The sequence below is a fragment of the Populus trichocarpa genome, chromosome 3, assembly GCF_000002775.5.
Source record: "Populus trichocarpa isolate Nisqually-1 chromosome 3, P.trichocarpa_v4.1, whole genome shotgun sequence".
NCBI lineage: Eukaryota > Viridiplantae > Streptophyta > Magnoliopsida > Malpighiales > Salicaceae > Populus > Populus trichocarpa.
This window is the reverse complement of record NC_037287.2, coordinates 16,283,860-16,309,208: the sequence shown is the minus strand read 5'-3', so window position 1 is coordinate 16,309,208 and position 25,349 is coordinate 16,283,860. Positions and strand designations below refer to the sequence as shown.

The 25,349-nt window shown below is 33.8% G+C and overlaps 3 protein-coding genes and 1 pseudogene across 4 annotated transcripts; 3 read left to right on the top strand and 1 right to left on the bottom strand.

Annotated features, from left to right (window-relative positions):
* Positions 1-4,556: 4,556 nt before the first annotated feature.
* On the top strand, positions 4,557-6,391 carry LOC7497535 (transcription factor JUNGBRUNNEN 1). Its single transcript, XM_002304552.4, has 3 exons — positions 4,557-4,831; positions 5,121-5,431; positions 5,536-6,391. Exons 1-3 carry the CDS (start codon positions 4,630-4,632, stop codon positions 5,926-5,928), a joined length of 906 nt encoding a protein of 301 aa, XP_002304588.4. The 5' UTR covers positions 4,557-4,629; the 3' UTR covers positions 5,929-6,391.
* A 644-nt stretch (positions 6,392-7,035) lies between these two features.
* LOC7465351 (uncharacterized) lies at positions 7,036-12,775 on the bottom strand. Of its 2 annotated transcripts, XM_024597736.2 has the most exons (15): positions 12,638-12,775; positions 12,398-12,505; positions 12,135-12,249; positions 11,245-11,954; positions 10,949-11,080; positions 10,774-10,863; positions 10,554-10,677; positions 10,127-10,450; positions 9,253-9,317; positions 8,947-9,121; positions 8,599-8,703; positions 8,408-8,509; positions 8,149-8,322; positions 7,598-7,729; positions 7,036-7,511 (listed from the first exon to the last, which is right to left on the bottom strand). In XM_024597736.2, coding segments are annotated over exons 1-15 (2,532 nt in total). In that variant the 5' UTR covers positions 12,640-12,775; the 3' UTR covers positions 7,036-7,337. The 2 variants fall into 2 exon arrangements, with proteins under 2 accessions (XP_024453504.1, XP_024453505.1); XM_024597737.2 differs by lacking the exon at positions 10,774-10,863 and having other exon boundaries at positions 10,554-10,713.
* A 5,647-nt stretch (positions 12,776-18,422) lies between these two features.
* On the top strand, positions 18,423-21,161 carry LOC7465350 (uncharacterized). The gene is made up of 6 exons (XM_006385754.3): positions 18,423-18,769; positions 18,913-19,046; positions 19,371-19,481; positions 19,567-19,717; positions 20,032-20,303; positions 20,719-21,161. Exons 1-6 carry the CDS (start codon positions 18,512-18,514, stop codon positions 20,957-20,959), a joined length of 1,167 nt encoding a protein of 388 aa, XP_006385816.1. The 5' UTR covers positions 18,423-18,511; the 3' UTR covers positions 20,960-21,161.
* Positions 21,162-23,002: 1,841 nt separating this feature from the next.
* On the top strand, positions 23,003-25,289 carry LOC7465349 (probable phospholipid-transporting ATPase 7; annotated as a pseudogene).
* Positions 25,290-25,349: the final 60 nt, after the last annotated feature.

Genomic DNA, 25,349 nt, shown 5'->3' with positions numbered 1-25,349 from the left:
ATAAATATATATAATTGATTCCGTGAGTCAAGAGAACTCCCAGCCTATATGTGCCATGCCCACACTCAATAAACTTCAGTGTCCTTTAGTGCATGCATATATTGGCACCAAGGAAATTAACGATGCAAACAAGGGAAAATATCAAGGGCGGGGGAGCAAACCAAAAGAAATATTAACAGGAATGAAGGAAGGAAGGAAAATTAGGGATATCAAGGGAAAGCTTTCTTGTCCTTTATGCTACTGGCAATTTTTCTAATGCTTATTTTGTAATAATCAGTTTTTTATTATTGAGGCCGCCGACGTCGAGCCCTATTTATGACGTTTTTGAATGGAAAATCACAAGAGTCAAGACAATACGAATACTAATTGAATATTATAGCAGTCACAGACTCACATTTTTCAGTGGGTGCATTGGAAGATTCAATGAAATGGGAAAGCTTTGAAGTTGGACAATTAGAATGTCTTTGGAAATGGGATAACGGTGCGGGCAGATTTTTTTTTTAAAAAAAGAAGTTCAGCCTGGTTTTTTAAATTTAAAATAATATATTTTTTTATTTTTTAAAAAATTATTTTTAATAACAGCATATCAAAACGATCTAATAATATAAAAAAATTTATTTATTTTTTTAAATTTTAAAAATTATTATTCCAACCGCGTTCCTAAACACACCCTTTTAGAATGTGTTTGTTTTTGCAGCAGCTTATGCTTATAGGGTAGACAAAAAAAACATGCATTCACAAAAGCACAATTGAAAAATAAAAAAAATGAAATAAAAAAAATATTAGAGGATATGGAAGAAATTAATTTAGTTTTTTATTCTTTCAACTTCTAAATTACATTAAGTTGCCTTTTGTTTTCTTTTTTTTCTTTTTGATTAATTAATAACAATATTTTATATGATATAGAAAATAAAAGAAGCTAAAAAGTTTAGGCATTTAGTTATTGAGCCTTATTGTATTGTAAATATAACATCATGTTTGTCAATGTTAATATTGTAAATAATAATAGCGACTGTCGTAATGGTGGGAAGAGAAAAGAGACACAACTATCTACACAACAAACACCTTTTAACATGTTTTTGATTGAATTATAATTTTAATTACATTTTTAACTAAACACCTATTTAAATCAAGTCACCCATAACTAAAAAATGATTTTTCCAAACTTATTCAAATCTCTACAACAAAAGCTACAACGAAAAAAAACACACACTTGGTGGCCATTTGTTTCCATGGTTGCTTATGCATTTGAAGCCAACCACGGAAAACAAATGTTTGGTAACAGATGAAAAGTGGATTCATGTACATGGCCCCCAGCAATTCCTGCGTTAAAAACGTAGGCTCACTGAAAACATCATTATGCTGCTTTCAGTGTGGGGAGCTCTACTGTTCACTTAAGTGAACAGTGGAGACATGCACCACTGTTCACGTGAATAGTGGTGCATGATTCTGGCCGGACTGGGTCTGGTCTAAAGCTAAATGCATTGAACCGGGTCCGATCCAGTAAAAAAAATTTAATTTAATTTTTTATTTTTAATTGTGTTTTATTGATGACATAACATTTGCAGAATTTGATCGCAATCTCAATTTTATTCCTGATTATATTTTACATGATATTGTTAAGAGCTTAAGAAACCAAGGAAACAAAGTATTATTTATTTCATGATGTAATAGCAATAGTTAAATCTACAATATTTAAATTTAAAACCATCAATATATATATATATATATATATATATATATATATAACCTCAATTTGAAAAGTAACTTTTTAACCAAACACATTAAATTATTTTTTGTTCAACCTTAAATTCAACCACAGTTTTAACCAAACATATATAAATATCAAAACAACCTCAACTAAAAATACTTTTATTAAACAACTTTTTTCAAATCACGACCACAAAAGCTACCACAAAACCAAACACAAGTGATACCGTACTCTTTGGAAGTGTGGTAGAAGTTGTTTTTCACTTGAAAATAAATTAAAATGATTTTTTTTAATTTATTTTTGACATCAACATATCAAAATAAAAAAAATTAAAGCTATTTTTTTTTCAAAAGTACGGTTGGACCGCAATGCCAAACATCACCTTAACATTGCAGTTTAATCGTGCTTTTGAAAATTTTTAAATTTTTAAATTTTTTTTCTTAATTTTTAAATCGTTTTAATACGTTGATGTCAAGAATAAATTTTAAAAATTAAAAAATATATAATTTTAATAATTTATTTTTAAATAAAAAATATTTTAAAAAACAATTTCTACCACACAGGTAATCGGTTAACTGTATATATGGAGAGGATCTAGCATTTTTGATTGATTGCTGCAAAGAGAGTACTCTCTAACTTCGATGTTTCTGTACAATATTACATAATAGATACATAAAAACTAACTTCACATAATAATTTATTGAGAGAAACCTTGTATTCCACAAATGATGAATCTCCTGCATCCTAAATGTAATATTTTTAGGGGAAATTAAGGCAATGATGTCAGAGGATACTCATAATTAAGAAGTACTTAGTTATTAGTTGCGATACTAATTAATGAAAATTTAATTTTAATTAAACCACTATTAACTAGTACTTTTGTATATTAACTATTGGATTAATTTGTGATGTGATTAGAGATGACATGTTTAAAGTTTAAAATTATATAATTATCATAAATTTTTATAATTACCATGAACCAACAAATAACTAATCCTTTAACAAGTTTTTTTTTTATAATAAAAATATCTACTAATCGAATCCTTATTTTTACGGGATTGGCTACTTGTTTGCTTTTCATATTAATTATATATCTTTAATTTAGAACTCGGATTTAAGAAAATATATATTATAAAAAACCAATTGATTTCTCATGAATATATCAATTAATTTTTTTAAAAAAAAGGAATGGAAAGAGACTTGATTGTGCTACAAAAGAGTTGATTCGGCAAATCTTCGACGACTAAAACCAAATATTATTTCGAGTGATTAACTTCACTTTCCACACCAGTTAGCATCCACAAACGTCCATATTTATAAATGAATTGATATGTAAAACCATTTCTCATCACTTAGCAAAAAACCAAAATGGGAAAGCCCATTTTGTCAAACAATTAGCTTCTTGTGGATGCCAATTCGTCTCCATGTTCATATTCTTGTTAGCAGATACTTTTCAAAATGAGCACATCAAGATCGTTTTTTTTCTCTAGTTATAAGATATGATCAATATTATAAATCGTCGGTCACCTTTTTATTATTTTTGGTATAATTAATATTTTTAAAATTTATTTTCTTACTTATTAAGATTAATGTTTAGATTTAATTTAAAGAGTTTTTGGACAAGTCCAATGTGCAATATGACGAAAACAAGCATAAGAGCTAGAGTCTACAAAGCCTTCAAATTAGGACCATAAAATGCTACTTTTGTTGTTTTAATTGTTTTCCAAGTTAAACTTTAATTTTAATTAATTTTTCTACTTAGCTTTGAATTCTTTGGTTTTAACCTCTATAATAAACAATATTTAGAGTGTTATTTTTTCATTAGATTGTTTAGCCCCGTTTGTTTGCTGAAAAGTAATTTTTTTTTGGAAAGTGAATTATTTTTCGATGTTTGGTAGTGTAATGAAAAATAAGTTGGAAAACAATTTCCAGTGTTTTGTTATGTCATGGAAAATGAGCTGAAAAAAAACTTATTAATGTTTTATTTTTTCAAGTTTATTAAAATAATGAGGAACAAATCTTACAAATTAAAAAGTTGAATGAGAATGAAATTGAAAAAATATATATAATTTCATAAATTATCTCAAATAAAATAAATAATAATCAAAACAATAGAGATCAAATCTAAAAAATTAAAAAAATTAAAAGATGAAGAAATTAAAATAATAATAATTAACATTTCATAAATTATTTCAAATAAAATAAGTAACAATCAAAAGAATGAGGACTAAATTTGATAGATAAAAAATTTCAATTAAAAAATGATAAGGAAAAAGCAAATAACAAGTATAAAAATGAGGACCAAAATTAATATAAAAATTAAATTCTAAGGGGTAAAATTGAAAAACAAATATTTAAAACGAAATATATATAGCAATCAAAAGTTTGAGTTTCAAATTTGATATAATCAGAATAATATGACATTTTTAAATTTTTCACAACTTCCGGAAAGTGTTTTCCGCCCAAAATAAAAGGAAAACACTTTCCTGAAAACCAAGCCAAATTTTTCTTTGACTGGAAAGTGTTTTCCGTTGACCGGAAAGTGTTTTTCGTTGACCAATTTTTTTAATAACAAACAAACACAGGAAAGTTTGGAAAATAGTTTCCTGAAAACCACTTTCCAGGAAAAAAACACGGCTAACTTTCTTAATTACAATTCTTCTAGAAAATATGGGAGTTTTCTTTTTATTTCTCTACATTTCAAGATTGTAATCCTAATTTTTATTCGTGATGTTACGTAAATATGAATACAAAATCACTAATATTCTTTCACAAGAAATCATCACTAAATAGTTGCTTTCTTCTACCATTCAAAGCTATTGACTTGGACCAAAATTCTCTTTTCACACCCTATAAGAAGGTTACGTAACAAGCACAATCGAATGATGAAGTACATACATTGAGTTAACGGAAGGGAAATGGAGTTGGATAGGTTGATTACTACTTCAAAGGATGTTGAAGCAGATGATGATGATATCATGGCCCCTGGGTTTCGGTTTCATCCTACGGACGAAGAGCTTGTAGGATTTTATCTTAAAAGGAAAGTAGAGAAGAGACTTATCAGGATTGATCTCATCAAACACATTGATGTCTACAAATACGAGCCATGGGATCTTCCAAGTATGCATTCTCTTGTACTCTTGCTCCTTCGTTCATTGATTCAACTATTTATTAATTTGTAACTAATTGTATGAAATGCAAAACTGTTATTTGAACACCATCAAATTCATTAGTAGAACTGTAATTTTGCAGCTGCAGTTGTTCTTTAATGATGAAATTGTTCTTAACTCTATTAAGCTTATCATCTCATTCTGTACAATTGTTGCAGAAGACAAGCAATTCATGTCATTAAACTGCAACAATTTCCTTGATGAATTTACTCATTGCCCTTCTTTTTGTGAACGTACAGAAGAAGCTAGCTGTAGTGCTGGAGAAAGGGAGTGGTACTTCTTCTGTAGAAGAGGAAGAAAGTACAAGAACAGCGTAAGACCTAATAGGGTCACAAATTCTGGATTTTGGAAAGCTACAGGTATCGACAAGCCAATATATTCTGTCGGGAAACTCCATTACTGCATTGGCCTGAAAAAATCTCTAGTCTATTACCGAGGAAGTGCCGGAAAAGGCACGAAAACAGACTGGATGATGCACGAATTTCGCCTTCCTGCTAGTGAAAATACTGCCAATCTCACCAATCCTGACGACTGTAATATTCATGAAGCAGTAAGATTCATTATTCATTCTTGTATATTTTACTATTGAAAAATTGGAGATGCTTAGTTCATTCGGTTTTTGATAGTTTTTATTCCTGTTTCTTGATGTTACAGGAAGTTTGGACTCTTTGTCGAATATTCCAGCGAGAAACTCCCTTTAACAAAAAATGCTTCTCTTCAAAACAGAAGTATGTTAGTGATTCAAGTTCTAGCCCTTGTGAATCAGACAATCGTAGGCATACTGATGAAACCTTCGAAGTCTCAGCAGTTGATAATAATGTAAACATTGAAAGTAGAGCTACCAGTGATCATCAATATACCTATGGAAATAATGACCAGTTGTTTGCAGCCCAGCTGAGCTTAAGAAATCAAGTTCCATTTACAACACCATATCTAAGCTTTTCCAGTCAAAACGGAGACCAACTTTTTGGAGATGAGAACTGGGATGAGCTCAGACCAATGGTTGAGTTTGCTCTTGACCCATCAATGCTATATAGTATTAATTAGATGCATAGACGTAGGGTAGACTATATTGCTGGTCCTATTTCCTTTCTCTTGCAAAGAAAAGTCAGTCATGGTTTTGGTTTTTGAAACGTGGTGTGGGGAAGGGAAGGGGTGGGGTGGGATTCGACGAACGTACATAGGGTGGCGCACCCCAATGATCCTCCGTTTGACCGAAACGATCAGGCTGCTTCTTTTTATGCTCCTATCTCTTTTTATTTGCAAGTGTAATTTCCCTTCAGTTTTCTTAATTCCCCACCACACCCTCACTACTCTCTCTCTCTCTCTCTCTCTCTAATCTGGATTCGTGTGTGTGTGTGTGTGTGTGTGTGTAATAGGAAAAGCTAAAGCTGCAGAGTTGCAGCTCCTCTTTGTAAATGAAAGACTCGTTTGTTGGAAGGGATGGAAGGAAGGATGGGAAGAGAAGAGGATGTATAAACTACTATCTATTTAATTATTTGGTTAACAAGGGAAATTTTTTTGAAAATCAAGTGTTAATCATAAAAATGAATATAGGATGAGAACAGATCCATCCAAATTGAGAGAGTTGATAAATATAAGGTAAATTAAAAGTATTAAAAATTACATGTAATTAAAGATAAAATTGAAAATATCCTTCCAATCATCACTTAAAGTTTCTATCCTTCTTTCCAATCAAAATAGACACTCGATGACTCCAAATAAACACACCGTGTATTGTTGCCAATTTTCTTCCTTTCCTTTTAGAAAACATACCAGTGAAGAAGCCGCAATTACCTCGTAATCATGTGAATTTTACAAAAAACTTGGAATCATTAAGCTATATTGATTCATAAAGGAAACCGAGAGATTTATCAAGTATCATACAAATCAATCATAATCATGGAAATAAATCATGAAAATTTAGCATGAAGAGCTATACTGGTTCACATTGAGCATGCTACTATCTTAGATTAAGATAAAATATTAGATTGCTTTGAGAATAAAAACAATAAATAAATTAGGTCATGGAACTTCGGGTAAGCACATTGCAGAGCTGCCACCAAAGGGGGGAGCAAAGTCGAAAACTTCGAAGTTGATCGCTACGGGCAAGAAGCTTGTTTACTACTCATGGAAATGGCGCGGATACGGATCTTCCATATGCCAAAATAACAAAGCGGCATGAGATAATGTATTAAATGAAAGTTAAATTACATTTTCTTTTCCGACTCAATTAGGCACCATCAAGGTGCTTTACAAAACAATAATATATATTGTTGGGATAGGAAGGAAAATCCAGTCACTCATTTGCTTAAACAAAACAGAGAGTAAACAAAAACCAGCTCCCAAAAAAGCAAAACTGGGGGCAGCATAAACAATTAAATCTATAACCTAAAACCATTGACAAACCCAATTCTTTTCTTAACCATAATACATGAGAATATTTGCTTAAAGCACTAATCTGTTACCCTCTGAAACTTCATGCTTCCTTCATCCAACATTGTGATATCCTTCCTCTTTTTGGATAACTTGGCTGGATTCTGGAGACCATTTTGCTCGTCAGTAAACTGAGCAGCTGTGCGAGCCCGTAATTCTTCCAAGCTCTCACCTTCCTTCGCTCTCTCCAAAACCTGCAAATTTGAGCAGTAGTAATATATGTTTGCTCCTTGTGTTTGGATAATAAACATAGTTTACTAAATTTTCAGACAACTCTTACCAGGTGCCGACCATACAGATGGGTGCTTGAGAGTGCTTGAAGTGCGTTCTGTGCCTCTTGCTTTGTGACGTATTCCACAAATGCAAAGCCTCTGTGGTTTCCAAACTTCATTGGCAACCGTAAGCTCTTAATCTGCATTTTACCCAACTTGAATTAAAAACCAACATCAACCTAATCTAATTGGGATAAGAAAGATGATTCATTGCCTGGTGCACAGAAAATCAGCATGAAGGAAGAAATCATAAATGCTAGTTATTTGTATGTACAATTTGATATAAGCATACTTTGTTCAATCATACAATATCCCTTCACTCTTTGTTGCACTGTGTTCATAAGGAGGCAAATGAAGGAAACTGAAACAACCAAAAACTAATGCAAAAGCCGTTGAATAAAAGCACAAGCTACCAGCAAATATCCAAACACGGTTTGACAATGATTTGTTTAAATAGTAGAGCTTCTCCCCTAATATTAGTTAACCTTGGTCCAAGACTGGTACTACATGCATTGGAGTCATGTGCACGCATTCCAATTTTCTGAAACAAAATAATCACCTGGCCAAATGGACCAAATAGCTGTCTCAGATCTTTCTCTGTTGCCTCAAAAGCTACATTTCTGACAAGTAGTTTTGTGGAACTCTTATCCTTTCCAGCCTTTTTCACTGAATGCTCATCCTTCTTGGCATGGCAGAGTTGCAAAATAAGAGCATGACCATCCAAAACAGTTCCCTGAACAAGAGATTGGATAAACAAAGGTGAGCAAAAACAGCAGTAGATTTCAACAAATATATGCTATGTCTGGGTTTGTTACTACCTGTAGATCTCTGCAGATATTTGTAGCTGTTTCCACGGAATCAAACTCTATAAAGCCAAAACCCATTGAAACATTCTTCCCTTTTTTCATGTGCTTCTTTATCTGCAAATGAAATGAATGAAATGAAATCCAGCATAAGAGCGACATAGAATTTACTGTACATGCAAGGTTACTAGGATCTAGATTGTTACCCTGACACTTTGGATTCTCCCTTCTTTCATGTGTTCACTAAAGTGCTTTTTCAAACTTTCATCAGCCGTCTTGAAATTCAGGTTCTTGACAAATAAAGATCGCGACTGAAGCAAAACAGGCAACAAAACAAAGAATGATAAATATTGAATAAAGTTGGAAGTTGAAACTGCAGAAACAATATCAATCAACGTAGAATCCATAATTTTTGTGTTATTTATATAATTCACAACCTTGCAGTAGTATAATTCCTAAATTGAATGAGAATGATTTGCAGTATCTATAATTATGGAAAAAAACAAAAAAAACAAAACAAAACAAATGCAGAGGAGAAATAATATATGCCTCACCTCGATTCTGTCAGGATCAATATCCATTTCAGATATTCCTTCCACACTTTGCTCCAGTATCACCCTCTTGGCATCATGTTCACCCACAGCTGCATCACTTTTTTCATCACTCTTGGAGGTTGAGCTTTGACTAAGGATATTGGCTGGAGCCCACTCCAAATATAATGGAACACCCCTACATCGTAACAAAGAAGTGAGAGTTACATTTCCAACTTAAACTGCAAACCTAGAGAAACAGCTTTTGAGAATTCCAACAAGTCTTCTTTTGAACAGCTTAAAAGTTAGACAAAACAAAGATATACTCACTTGTACTGCTTGTATGCTAAACCTTTGAAAGCAGCACGGGCTTCAGATGGTTCAAGGAACACAACCTGAAATATCATGACATGGAAAAATGATAAAAGGACAAACAAAAACAAGCCTAACTAAAACTTAATTAATTCCAATAGTTTTTTATTTTTTAATTTTAAGCTCGTGCACTGAAAATTAAAAAAAATTCTTCTAACAACAAAAGGGAGGGAAAGGCTTAACCAAATTAAACCAAGCCAAACAAAGTACCAACAGCACCAACAGTATCAAAAAGTGCTTCCAAACTTTTTAAGCACTATTATTAACTCTTCTACTACCACAGAATTTGTTCCTGTCAACCCTGAATGCGTCATCCACCCAAGAAAACTCAGCAGTATAAAACATGGCCAGACAAAGTAAAATGACAACTCAAAATCATCAAGTCAACTGATGAGAACTTAACAGAACGTTTGCAATTTAATCACTGTGCTTGATATCCATCCCAATACTACGCCATTATCTTAGAACAACCAACTTCCCCAACAGTGTTTCCATCCAGCAGTATCTCCAAACCACAAAGCAATAACCTAGACGTACAAAAAAACAAAAGGTTTTGCAAAACAGGAAACCAAGTCTTGCATTGCCTTACTTCTTTCCATCCAACTGCTAGTTGCTTAATATCCTCATTTTATAGCAGACTACATTAGAAACACCATGCGCGTGCACAAAATGAACGAGGCATGGCCCAGTATACACATGCACATGTAATATCTACACTTCAAGCCTATAGAAATCCTAGCATTGATCTTGTAAGAATGAAGAAGAGTAACAACAAAGATAAAATGTGGTTCATTATAACCTATAGGAAAATGTGAAATTCAGAAAAATGTACCAGGGCCAATGTTTTTGTTGGAGGGAGAATAATTTTGTCCAAACTCCCGAATTTCCCAAATTTCTCAGCTAGTTCAACCTCAGAAGAGCCATATGGCAAGTTCTTTACTAAAAGAACATGGTTACTTCTTTTCATGCCATCTTTTTTCCCTGCAGCAATTTCCTCTAAAGCTGTAATGTTGACACCAGCATTTGTGAGCGCCTTTTTCGTCTCTGCAATCACTTGAGTTTCTCCCAAAGCAACACGTACAGCAAGATCATCTGCTTCGCGGTCAAGTAAGTCACTCTTACTCACACCATGTCTCCTAGCAATGTTTTCAATGACCTGTTTACAGCAGAAGAGGAAAAAACAAGGCGAATTTACATTTATCTCACCCTTTGCTAGTGATAAACCAGGGGAAAATTATACCCTGTCAGATATAACATACTGTATCATGGTGGAAGAAAAAACTATTCCATGCTCTTGTATCTCCACTGGCTTCAGCTGCCTTCTTTTCTTCCTGTCTCCGCTGCTTCAAAGTGTTTGAACCTTGGCTCAGGAGATCACTGGTCCTACAATGTAAGAGAGTAGGCGGTGCTGACTCGAGCCTATTAATTGGAAAGCAAATTGGTGGTCACAGGAGACAAACAAACATTAATGCTTCTTACTCTTGCTTGTTTGATAGGATTTTTTGTTTTGCAGGCATGACATGCAATAATCTGCCCTGAAAAATTGAATTGTCTAATTCTTCCAATGCCCTGCATAAGAATATGGATTTATTGATCCAAAAAACTTACCCTCAGGCCACAAGTTCGAACCAGATACAGCTTTAAAACAAAGTACCTTGCTGCAGACTCTGGAAGTGTGTAGTGAATGTATGCAAGTCCCTTGGAACGTTTTGTATCTTTATCAACAACAAGATGGACCTGTGAAATGTTACCAAATTTGCTGAAATGCTCTTCCAGCTCATCCTCACTGTTATAATAAACACATGATAAAACTTAAAAAGCAGCAAGTAAGAACTAGCACACACTTTGAACAGAAACAGAACCTTAGCTACTCACAACCAGTGATTTACATGCCCTCTAAAGGAAATTAGTAGTCAAATGCACATGTAAAAAAGGCACTAGCATGCTTACATTGCTGTATATGGCAGATTGCGGACAAAAAGACGACAAGTCTCAAGAATTTCCTCTTTCTCATCTTTTAAAGTTGAAGATGGGTTCTCATGGTCTTCAGCATGGGTATCTTCAGCAACCTCTGCTTGTGCTACATTCCCCCTCTGAAGGCTTTCATTAGACAAATCACTGTCTTCATCTTTGTCATTACAGTTGTCGTTCTTGTCGTCGTCATCGTCATCATCACTTCCACCACTTTCACTTTCAGAATCTGACAATTCTTTCTTCACTCTACTCCTGAAGTAATCCATATCTGAAACAGCCTCATCACGTGCAGGATCATTTGACTCTTCATCTGTATCGCTATTGCCTTTATCTATCTCAACTTCCACTGGAACCAACTTCTCCTTGCCTTCTTTCTTTCCTTGACTTCCCTTCTTGCCAACTTCACCATTTATATCAGCCGTGTGAGAAACTATAGAGTCATTTTCCCATAATTTCGACTTGGCACGTGGCTGCATGACCTGAAGAAATTCTTGTAATCGAGGATCATCAATCTCATTGCCCTTTTCATTATCCTTGTTCTTCTTCTTCTCATCTTTAGCTCCCTTGACGTCTAAGCTTTTGGAACCAGTAACATTATTCTCATCTTCACTCAATTTCTCTTCTTTCTGTTTAGAATACCTACTCCATGGTCGAGGAATATCCGGGTCCCCAACTTTACGAGCAATCTATAACCAAAACCAAAAAAAGGGTTTATTTCTAACTCAAATCCTACTCAATTGGACTACTCCTACATCAATAATTCAGCCAAATTTGCACTCTAATTAAACTTCAAATTCTAAAGCTACAAACTTTACACTTAACAACTGAACACATATCCAAATAAAACACAGAAAAAAAAAACCCACCTCACAAACAATTCTACAAGTATCAAGATAAGATTTATTGAAGTATTTGATAGCGTCTTCAGCTTCACGCTCTGTCCGGAACCCAACAAAAGCAAATTGCCTGCTCTTACCATCTCTAAAACCCCAAAAAATAAAATAAAATAAAACCCAACATTAAAAAACAATCACCTACAAAACAGTATTATCATTAACATTATAATTCAAAAAACAAAAACTAACATAAAAAATTGAAAAAAAAAGGAGTGATAATAACAAATCATTACGCAGTTCTCATAATCTTAGCATCAGTAACTTCTCCTTTCTGTGAAAAATATTCTCTCAATCTATCCTCTGCTACATATTTTGGTAAGTTCTTCACGCATATTCTTGACCTAAATAAACAAATTCAATCAGAAAAATTTCAAATTTAAATTCAATTATCAACAAAATTATAAGATGAGAAACTGAATCAAAATCTACAAAAAAAAAAAAACACGAATTACAACAGAAAGAACAGTGCCTACATGCTTCCTTTTCTTTCTAAAGCTCAGGTTTTGAAAAATAGGCGTTCTTTTGGTTGCTAAAGAGCGGCAGCGAAAGAGTGAGAGATAGAGATGCCGGTGGTTTTTGTAATTTAAGGTACGGAAACGGGGCGGGTTATGTTTGTGCGGGTATGAGTCGACCGGGTCTCTAATATAATCACTTGTTGCAAAACTACATTTTACTCCCTATAGATTTACAAATGATCTACTTTGTCCTGTAGTTTTTTATTTTTTTAATATTAATCCTAATGTTTTTGAAAAACTTAGATTGTTAAGTAATTAAGAGAAAGTATAGAAATTAAGATGGCTTGATGCATTTTTTTTCTTTTACCTTTTCTTATTATTTTTTATTACCTTACAGTAAATTCCCTTCCTTACTATATTATTTTGGTGTAAGTATTTAAAACTTTGATCGAGAATGATGTTGTAAAATTGCAATTACGGGAGTCTAAATGGAATGTTGTGGCAAGCATGTGCCCAGACCCAAACAATTCCATTATCAATCACTTATTAAAAAACTAAGACGTCCCAAACTAAAAGTCTTTCCGTAAAATTAGGAGTACTCATTTTAATTTTCAGGTTTAATAACTAGCTAAACATTAATTTTATTCTTGATAAAAAAAAATATTAAAAAAACCACTGATTTTATTGATGAGACCAAAATTCTTTACATGGTAGAGATCTAGGATTAGGTACGAAAAACAAATAATGATATATTTTGTCCCTAATGTGACTATTCAGCACTAAAATCTAGACCATCTTTTGTTAATAACATAATCAGAAACTCTTCCAGAAGTGCAGCAGCATCAAGTTCATTCCCATGTTGTAGTGTCCTCAAGCAAGAATTCGCCCATGTTATTTCCATCTTCACAGCAGTATAAGGTAACAGCTCAATCAAGCACACTTCCAATCGATTCTACGCACTCAGGATTTACCCCGAATGCATCAGAATAGAAGTCATTACATAGATATTCTTCATTTTGTGGCTGAAACATGCTCATCACTTGTGGAAGATCTTGTTGAGACTGTGGATTTCCCAAGAATGCTTCAGAACTGAAGCCATTGCATGTATACTGATTATTTTGTGGCTGAACTATGCTCATCACTTGTGGAAGATCTTGTTGAGACTGTGGATTTCCCAAGAATGCTTCAGAACTGAAGCCATTGCATGTATACTGATTATTTTGTGGCTGAACTATGCTCATCACTTGTGGAAGATCTTGTTGAGACTGTGGATTTCCCAAGAATGCTTCAGAACTGAAGCCATTGCATGTATACTGATTATTTTGTGGCTGAAACATGCTCATCACTTGTGGAAGATCTTGTTGAGACTGTAGATTTCCCAAGAATGCGTAAGAACTGAAGCCATTGCATGTATACTGATTATTTTGTGGCTGAACCATGATCATCACTTGTGGAAGATCTTGTTGAGACTGTGGATTTCCCAAGAATGCTTCAGAACTGAAGCCATTGCATGTATACTGATTATTTTGTGGCTGATGAACCATGCTCATCACTTGTGGAAGATCTTGTTGAGACTGTGGATTTCCCAAGAATGCGTCAGAACTGAAGCCATTGTATGGATACTGATTATTTTGTTGCTGAACCATGCTTTGTGGAAGATCCTGTTGAAGCTCTATGAGATCATTATGACCCCCTGGTAGATTCCTTGTAGTTACAGATGCTGAAGAGACTAGTGCCGGAACTGTAAATGTAGATGCTGAGGAGACTAGTGCCGGAACTGTAAAAGTAGATGCCGGGGAGACTAGTGCCGGAACTGTAAAAGTAGATGCGGGGGAGACTAGTGCGGAAACGGAAGGAGGAGATGCCGAGGAGATCAATGTTGGAACTGAAGGAGACGCCGAAGAGAACAGTGCTGGTACGGAAGGAGGAGGAGATACCGAAGAGACTGGTGCCGGCGGAACTGAAGAAGTAGATTGCTTTTCATACTTTATGTGAGAAACAACATAATCTTGATCCTGTAAGAGCATAATTAAGGAACAAATTAAGAATGAGATTTTATAATTGATCAACTATCATTACTATGTGTTTCCATTATCTCTATTGAATCTAAAATCAAAGTAAGGGTGCGCATGCATGTTCACACTCACGTACGTATATTTCTCCTATTTTTTTCACGCGTGTTCTTTGGGCGCCTGTGGCCTAATAGACATACGATTTTCAATACCAACACACTGCTACGAAGTTCAACACGTGAGCAATGCAATATGCAAATCTTTTCTAATGCAGCTGATCTATATATATATATATATATATATGGTTTAGTACTCGAACTTTTTACCAGAAGTTTATGGATCTTGAAACCCTAGGAAGGATTGGAGTGGGGATTTTTACCCCGATTTAAGTATATCTTGTTGAAGGATAACAATAACCAAGGATAGAGTAATCTTTGATTGTCCTCGGTAGTTATTTTCCATGCCATACCACTAAAAACCCCAGGCTAGCGAGTTTCAAATATATACCAGTAAGCAACAAATTAATTAATTAAACGCATGTATGCATGCATGTTTAACAAGGCTAAACAAAACCGTAACAAAAACTACTTGACAAGAATAAAGAGTGCAAAATCTTACTGGTGATTCGATGCCGTGAAGAAGGTCACAAGCAAGTTGATATTCATCCATAAGCACTTTGCCATCGATCTCAAAGCCAATGCTGCTCTTTGGCATGAACCTAAAAGCTCTCTTAGAGCCCACCTGCATGTCGTGTCCTTTGCTATGAACGTAAATCTCTTTGGTCTTTTGGGTTCCTTTCCACGTACCGCTCTTTGAAACTCTATCTTTATTCGATCCTCCATGCCCTTTTTTCTTCAACTTTGTGAAGCAATAAATTTCTTCTGCTTCGCTATTTTTCAATATTTCCCACCATTCCTCTGTGCTGTTATTATAAAGATCACATTCGATGATTGAATCGCAAGGAAGGGGTTTCCTTTTCACTTTCTTCAACAGATAATGAACAAGCAACTCTATGGAATTGGGTTTAAATCTATACCCTAATGGGATTCTAGTACTTTCCATCGTGAAGTGCTTTCGCCTTGTGAAAGTGATTTCTTCTTCTGATTCTTCACTGAGTACGTAGTGGCATGTATATATATGAAGAAAGAGTCATATTCCAGTAAGGATAAGGAATCCCTTTGTAAATGGATTCCAAAAGTACTGGACTTCATAATGATGCGAACTCACAAGATTTTCCACTCCTTACTGGGCTGGGTCTTGACTAGTTTCACATGGTAAAAAAGAAAAATTATGATAGTTTAAGGAAATTAATTAATTAATTAGTCCATGTAGTATATATCAAAAATAATTCAAGTATCTTTTAACCAATAATGTTGACTATCTATAGTTTAATATATAGTTCTTTGTTTAAAAAATGTGCTCTTTCCTAATCAAATTTCCCTCCTCGGCTACTTATCTTTCATTTTTGCGAACCTTGAAAAAAAAAAATAGAATTGATGAAAGGATTAAGTTATTAAAGGACATGACAACATATTTGGTTTAACTTCAAGGACTAAATTAATTAACTATAAAATAAAATTTGATTTCTTAATTCCAACAAGATATTAATGATAAAGAAAACCAATTTTTAATAACTGTTGAATCTCTCTAGCTCAATGTGTTATCAACGTACTCTTATTTTTTTATTCATCGAATAAATTTTTTTTTTTTTTTGGTTAAATTCTAGATTCGGTTGGGAAGTTTTCACGGGCGTTAAGGTTGTTGCGAGATTCCTGATGACAAATCCAGATGTCGGCATCTTATGGTTCTTTGGTGTTTATTTTTTAAGCTAGGAACCGTCGATATCCTGCTTGATGGTATGCAGGCCTGATCGTGCGACCAGAATCTACTCTTTTTAATCAATCGAATTATTTTCACGGGCGTTAAGGTTGTTGCGAGATTCCTGATAACAAATCCAGATGTCGGCATCTTATTAATTAATTATATATATATATAAAAAACACGATGAAAGAACCAACACTGGCATAATGCTGGAAGTATATATAAGGATCCAATTGTGGATTTTGGAACTAGTTCAATGTACCAAAATGAAAAATGCCATTTGTAGTCTTATATATACACGTTAAATATATATAATATGATAATTCAAATAAAACAATTGCACGCATTCACTATGATTATTTAGTAACAATTAAAGAATAAAGTATAATAGATGGAGGTAGTCATATATTAATTAATTATGTTTCTATTTTATAAAATCAAGATTTAATTGGGGTTGAAAATAAAAATTAAAAAAACAAGGATCATGCCCCGTTTAGATTTTGGCGTGGAAAAATCCAGTTCTCAACATTCAATTTTTCTATGTTTTTGGTTACTATTATTTTATTCACATCGATCCCAAACATTATTTTCAACTTAAAATTGCTAAATACCCCCTCTCTGATTTTTTAAAGTACTTTGTTAAACTTTTTCTAAAATAGTGAATGGCCCTTTTTAAAAAAAAAATTATAATGCCTCAAAGAAAGTATTATAATTTTTTTCTTATATTTTTTATAAATGAGCTGTATTTACATGACATATTTATATAAAAAATTGTTTTTTTATTAGCAATAATAATTAACTTTTAATATAAATAAATAAAAACATTTAAGAATATAAATATTTGTATCTATCTTTTGAATTTACTAGAAAGATTGCTTCCCAATTTATTGTTAACATTTTTTTTAGTTATTATTTTATTTATTTATTTAAGCATGAATAATATATTTTTTTAATAAAAAAAATTATAATGCCTGAAAACACATCTAACACAAGCTTTCCTTTTCTTTTTTTTGTTAGAAATTAACTTTAATATAACAATACCATAACACACACATAGAGGCTAGTTATACTCTAAATTGGATATTTCTTATCTTGAGTAGAATATTCTTAATTTAGGTATTGCTTGGAATTATGATATTGGTTGTATTTTAAAGTATTTTTAATTTAGAAATATATCAAAATAATATTTTTTTTATTTTTAAAATTTTATTTTTCACATCAACATATCAAAATGATTCAAAATTATTAAAAAAATTAATTTTAAAAAAACAAATTTAAATTTTTTTAAAAATACATTTGAAACACAAAAACTAATACACTCCAACTTGCAACACTTTTTTCCAACCATATCTCCAACCTCTAACGCGTCTTTTGATTGGTCTCCAAATTATATTTTTAACTAACCCAACAGTTTGATATTTTTCTCTCAATCATATTATAAGATTATTTGAGAACACGGTTGAAATCGTATTTTTTTAAATTTTTAATTTTTTTTAATGTTTTTATATCGTTTTAATATGCTGATCTCAAAAATAATTTTTTAAAAAATATAAAAAAATATTATTTTAATATATTTCTAAATAAAAAACACTTTAAACTGTAACCGCTATCACAATCCCAAATATAACCTTTAACATGTTGGTTTGTCTTGCAATTTAAAAGAATTAAAATCATCTTAAATTTGAAAGTGAAAGGCTTGATTTTATCTAATTTAACGTAGAGGTTTAATTTGATAAAATATAAAACCTCGATCATGAATGGGTAAGCATAAATTATTATTTTTTCTGTTTAAATTTTTTAAAAAAATATTAAATATTTTATTTAAAATTATATTATTATTATTATTTTTAGATTATTTTAATATATTGATATTAAAAATAATTTAAAAAAAATATAAAAATATTATTTTAATACATAAAAAAAAACAATTTAAAAACACAATAATTATTTTAATCCCAAACACCCCTCTAAACCACTCAAACCGGGTTCGGTGAAAAAGAACATCTTCATCTCCCAAGTACACAACAACTCACGTCCAGGCAAGGACAGCAGAAAGTCAATGTCTTCCTCGTTCTTGCCATCGACATCTTTTGCAACTCAAAGAAGAACATCCCAGAAATTAGGAAACCCAAAATCTGCCGGACCCCTTGATCCGTGTATAACTCCTGCTCCAAATCCCAGACCCATCTTTCAGTTTCTAGCTTTTGGATTGATTATATTCCTCGCCTTGCTTCAGTTACTACCTGCCACTCATTTTCGAGACCCATTCGACCCTTTTAGAAACTGGGCTCCTCTCCATTCTAATCCTTCTTCTCCAGTTAAGTTCAGTTATGCTCAATTTTTTTATATAGTTGGAAACTTTTTTTGTACTTGTGTAGTGATCATGATTGATGCTTTATTGTGTGTGTACTTGTGACTAAATAGTTCTGTTTTTTACTTTTACATTTTTTATGGTTATAGTTGAGAGAGTTTAGGGATGCAAGAAATGGTGATGGAGGTGGAGATGATGGAATGGTGCATGTTGTTTCATGGATGGATTGTTTAGACCTCAGAGCTCTTGCGGTTCTGGCAAATTCAACTCTGTCAAGCTCAAGGTTTGTTTCAACTTATGGAAGATGATCCTTCCATTGTTGTCAATTTAGTAACTGATTTATGGATAATCCTTGTATTGTTAGTGTTGAAAAAGGGCTTAATTTAGCTACTGCAAATTTTCAACACGGGATGTTATATCCTTTGCATGTTTATTGTCTGTATCAATATTTTAATTTCATGTTGTGTATTAGAGTTATTGTTTTACCTTTTTCATTGGCTTATTCAATTGCTTGTTATTCTTTCTAGTGGGAGTTTAAACTTGGTGCAAAAGGCTTGTTATTATGTTTTGTTGATCTCGTTTCTCTTTTCTTGTTGATGATGATCAGCCATCCAGATTTGGTTTTCTTTCATTTCTTTATTCCTGGAGGGAATGAAGACAAAGTGTCTTTCTATAAGCTGAAGGTCTTGTTTCCACATTCAAACCTTGAAATTCATGGGTAATTACGTCTATTACTATTATATTTTCTAACTTAATAATTCACTCGGAGAGGGTGTAAATGATGTTGTGGTGAAATATTGTAGGCAAGAGCAGGTTAAAGAAATAATGAGGACTGTTTTTTCTGGGGGACAATATGCTGAACCCAGTTATGAGGAAATAGTACCTTTTATCATACCCACCGTGCACAATTTCTTGAGAAAATTCATATACGTCTCAGCGAATGTAATTATGAAGGTTAGTTCTATACGTTTAGTAGTGGCCTCTCGTTTTCTGTATTGCTAGTGTTTATAGTGTTTTCTCCCTGCTTTGTTTATCTTTTTGATGAAATGGGGTATTCTTTTGAAATGTAGACATGAGCACAAATGAAGCTGTAGAAAAAAATAATCTAAACTCCTTGTGATTTTCACTTGGGATAAGTGGCATCAAGATTTACGCTTTTTTTTTGTCAGAGGATAATTCATGATATTATAAACGGCAACAGAGTATTTATCCAGATGATATTTGTCCTGAAAGATCAGTGTCATCAAGTTCCTTTACTTCTAATGCAGGCTAGAGTTGAAGAACTAATTGGAGTTGACTTGAACAACTATGCCATAGCAACAGCTGAAGACTGCTCCCGAAGATTAAAAAATTATGTGAATTTAGATGTGTTGGATGCTATTCAGAGATCGGCTTCAAAGGCATGGGTATCTGAGACACCTTATGCTAAGGATTTTTGTTTGCCAGACTTCAGCGTACTAGTTATTAATGCGAGGAAATTAGAAAAAGATTTTGTCGAGATCGTCTTATGGTGGAGCAAAGCTCTGAATTTGAGGGAAAGGTTTCAAATTCTCCTCTATTTCAGATTTCCTTTCTACATTTATGAATCTGACATGGTAGGAATTTGAATGTTTAAGGGTTTGTGATTATTTCATCAGTTTGTCGAGTGGTGGGATAGAACAATTGCAATATAAAAGGAATTCAGGATTAACTTTAACATTCTATGGAGTGTTGATGCGCTTTTAAGTTTCATGTATGAAAACAACAGGGCCATTTTGGCAGGGTGGTACATAAAATGTCAAACGAAAACAGTGGATAAAGCTTCTAAATGCTGTTATTTTTCATACTTTATTATCACCTGGCCTCATACTGTTTCATTTGTTTCTGATTGCTAGAGAACATATATTATTTTAAGGAATCACTCATCACTTTCCCCTTTTTTTTTTCTTTTTTTTTTGGTCTTGGGTTATTTGCAGGACCAATAAAAAAAATGTAGCCGTTGCATTAGCACTCTACAATAGTTATCTCAAGCTTTCTTCATCTTGGCTGGTCAAGGATTTCTCATCATCCCAAGTTAACAACAGTATGATTATCCACTACGATGGGCCCAAGACTAGTTGTAAGGAATCCATCAATGGTACTGCCTCGGAATACAGTCATGGCAATGTCTGGACTCGGTACCTTCCTTCAACCTCAGATCGAATCTTGGGCAGCTAGGATAGGTACCCCTGTAACAATGCAGAAGCAGGGCATGGGATGAAATTCGCCTTGAGATGTATAATAAGGCACTTGATGTTGTAAGTCAGATTGAACATGAAAATGTACATCTTTGAGATAATTGAACATTTAATTTTTTTTTCTTTGCTCTGATGTAATTGATTCATATCTAATATGAATGGAAATTTTCTCCACAGTAAAATCGTTCTTTTGTTGTAGAAATTAGCCATTTTATGAAGGAATTTGATTACAAGTTTCTCTCATAGGAGCAGATTAGAAGCATAACTGTTGTATACTTTGGCTCTTATCTACTAGTATCAATTTTGACTTGAGCTGTTGAAGATTATTTGAGATTAAGAATCCTGTTAGTAGCACAGCATGATAGGTCTGAAGTTTCTGGAAAAATATATGTTCATCTGATGGGATGAGATTCTTGTGTGTAGCTAAATCATTGTGCACCTGGATAATTTAATGCTCAGTTCACTAGAGAAAACTATCTGTCATCTGATTTTCTCATAATTATCTTTCATGATGCTTGAAACAACATGTGGAGTTTCCTTGAGGTCAAACAGTAAAAATCAAGACAAGAAAACAGTCAGTCCGAGATAGTCGAGATAAATCCAGGAAAGGAAGCATAGACTGCCATGCCATGTGTTTAATGCAGTAAGAACTTCAGCCTGATTCTTCTGGATTTTTATTTGAGCTTAGGGATTGTTTAATTTTTTTAAAAAAATTAAAGTAGCCGTTGGTTCCAAGGTCCTGTCTTCAATTGTATTTATTTCCCTACAGACTTCGCAAGTTTTTTCCATTTTGTCTTCTCTTAGTCCCATTGGAATCCATTTCACAGCCGGTAAGCGTGGCCGCAATCAAATCATATTCTAATTTTCATTACAGTCCCATCTGCTCTGCTGATTTTCGTAATTCTGGGGGAGATATTCATTTTCGGTTGATGCTTACCTATTATAATTCATATACTATCGTAACCAGAGCCCATACTATAGTGGCATTAAAATAATTCTTAAACAGATTTCTAAAGAAAGTGCAATGGAATGGTAGAAAGAAATGTTTTATTCAAGGACATAAATAGCATGCTGACTTGCACACTTACTATCCTTCTACATCAGGCACCATTGACTACAATGTTAAGCTTTGTTTAATGACGCAGCAGCCATGAAATGTGAGGATTTATGATGGCTAAATTACTAAACATATCTTGTATTTTGTATTTTGAGCAAGATAATAATTTATACATATAAAAACATGAACTATTACAAGTTCGTCATCCAACATGTGTTATGATATTATCCAAAACGCTCTTGTTTTATAATAAGATGCCACTTTATTTCAACAGAATTTCTTAGCAGGGGGTGATAAGATGAACTTCCACATGTGGACGTTTATACAACGAGTTCAACATCTCAGATTCGGAGGAAAGTTTACAAGATCTGGCTCACAGATCTTGAGGGAGTTCACAGTATACTAAATTAACAAGCTTGCCGTTTTTTGATAAAGACGCTAGCTTACTTTATTTTGCAGTAACCGTGTGTCTTTCTTCTAGTATTTTCACGTTGTGTTGATCGACTTCGGAAATTTCGAAGGCATGCATAAACAAAGCTGACATTTATTGTATTCAGATGAGAGAGTTCCGCCGCATATGTGAAGCCCAGTCAAAGGCCTGCAAGCTCCAACAAAGTCCAAAATTTTGCGTTGGTGTTGTCTTTCTCAGAAAAGATTAGTGATGGTGAAAGTTTAAAAATTGATACAAGTATGGAAAATCTCAATAAGCAAAGAAATGGGTTAATTTAAAAGGCAGACATTTCCAATTTGATGTGGGATGTTATCAGCACCCGCTGTTTCATGTTAGAGTTCTGACAAAGTTTGGATGGAGACAAGTTGCACTCACTTGGCTATTAAAATCATTAGGGCTGGTCTTGAAAATTCTGGTTTTGGTGTTGGTGAAATGAAACGGCACTTTATATTTTCTTATAGTTGAAGTCCTGTTTTCTATATCATTCTGCGTTAACAGAAATTTGTGTAGCGAGAATGATGAGGGAATCATGTAGGAGACCAAAGGGGAAGGTAAGATGGAGCAAACTGTATTCATTTTCATGCTTTAGACCGCAATCATCCGATTCTGATTCTGCTCAGGAGTTCATTGGTCAGCCAGGATTTTCTCGGGTGATTTTCTGCAATGAACCTCAACTGCACAAGAGAAAACCTTACAAGCACACAAACAACTCGGTATCCACAAGAAAGTACAATGCTGTCACTTTTCTACCCAATGCACTTTTAGAGTTCCGCAGAGTTGCCAATTTGTATTTTATTTTGACAGCAGCGTTGTCTATTACTTCTTTGGCTCCTGTTAAACCTGTAAATTTTGATTGCTCCATTGGTATTTATGGTGGGAATCAGCATGCTCAAAGAGGCTGTTGAAGATTGTTATAGGTTTCCGCAGGTAACTTGAAGCAAAACATGGCATGAATTCTGATTTTCTCCTCGCATCATTTGACAGTTCTCATTTCTCATCAATTATTATCTGTCACTTTATTTTCCATCACCCTGACATTTCAGAATTATTATATTCTTACTTTAAAGTGAAATTTAGATAGATTTTCATGCTCTGATTATGCTATCATTAATTCTCCGCAGGACTTGAACGTAAACACTTGAAATGTAAAGGCTCGTGCAGGAAATGGCTTATTTGTGGATAAATTGTGGAGTGGACTTTCGGTAGGAGATGTTGTTAAGGTTAACAAGGATGAATACTTCCCGAGTGATCTTCTTTTGCTGTCTTCAAGCTATGAAGATGGTGTTTGTTATGTGGAGACTATGAACCTTGATGGAGAAACGAATCTGAAAGTCAAGAGATGTTTAGAGGTCACACTTGATCTGAATGAGGATGCCAAATTCAGTGAACTCAAAGCTACTATCCGTTGTGAGGATCACAATCCAAGCCTTTACAATTTTATGGGGAATTTAGAGTTTGATAACAAAATGTACCCCTTGAGCCCTTCTCAACTACTTCCAAGAGATTCAAAACTTCGAAACACCGATTATGTATATAGAGTCGTGATCTTCAGCGGGCATGATACAAAAGTGGTAAGGAATTCCACAACGTCGCCATCAAAGCGAAGCAGGCTTGAAAGAAAGATGGATAAAGTCATCTACCTACTTTTCTCTATACATGTTCTGATTTCGCTGGTAACTTCCGTCAGGTCTGCTGTGGTCATCATATCTGATATGGGTCAATGGTGGTACCTTCTTTTGGAAGATTCTGATCCACTCTTCAATTCGCCAAACCTGTGAAATCAGGTTTTCTACAGTTCACAAGGGCTCTCATATTTCTCTGTATGTCTCCATCGGAGCTGTCAAAGTTCTACAAGCTATGTTCATTAACAAGGATATACAAATGTATGATGAAGCAACCTGCAAGTCTGTCCAAGCTTGAACTTCAAATTTGATTGAAGAACTTCGGTCAATTAGAAATCATTGTGCCAGATAAAACTGGAACTTTGACTTGTAATCACATGAAACTTCAAATTTGATTGAAGAACTTCGATAGGCTTGCAGAAAATGGTAGGGCATAGCAAGAATCAACAACTTCACACCTTTCAAATTATGCAGAAGATGGATTTCGAACTCTAGCATTTGCTTACCGAAAACTTGAGCAGGCCGAGTACGAACATTGGAACTTGCTATTTATGCAGGCAAAGACGACAATAGGACCTGAGAGAAGAATTACTGGATCAAGCAACCGAAAAAATAGAAAAAGAACTAATTCTGTTGGGGGTTGCTTCTGTCAAAGACAAGTTGCAGATTTTTTCTCTGTGGAGATCACCCTAAAGTGTCTCATTTTTTCTCTGTTCTGCAGATTTTCTCGCAGCTTACATCTGCAGAACATGAAACAGTTTCATGTATGTTTGAGCATAGAAGCTGAGTCCAACAGCCAACCGAAGGTGAAAACTTCAAAGAGAGATGCTATTAACAGCTTTTTTCCATTTGTGCACCATCTCAAAACTGAGAAATCAGTGGAAAAGATAACGTAATGTCATGCAAACTCCAAATACACTTAATGAGGAGCTCTTTTTTTCCTTGCTGTGTTTTCCTGTGAACTTGGTTGGTAATTGCAGATTTTCTTTGGTACTAACAGATTGCCTTCTCCTAGTATTTCAGGCTATGAAAGAGGATATTGTGCATCAGATTGAAAGTTCATGCCAAGATACCATTACAGATTCACCCTTTTGCTTTGGTGGTGGATGGAAGAGCTCTCGAAATTGCTTTGAAACCCGACGAGAAGGACCAGTCCTTCATTTCTTTTTAAATTTATATTCAAAATGTTTTTGCCAAGATAAGAAACTATTTTTTCTTCCTTGTAAGAAATAAAGGAAAA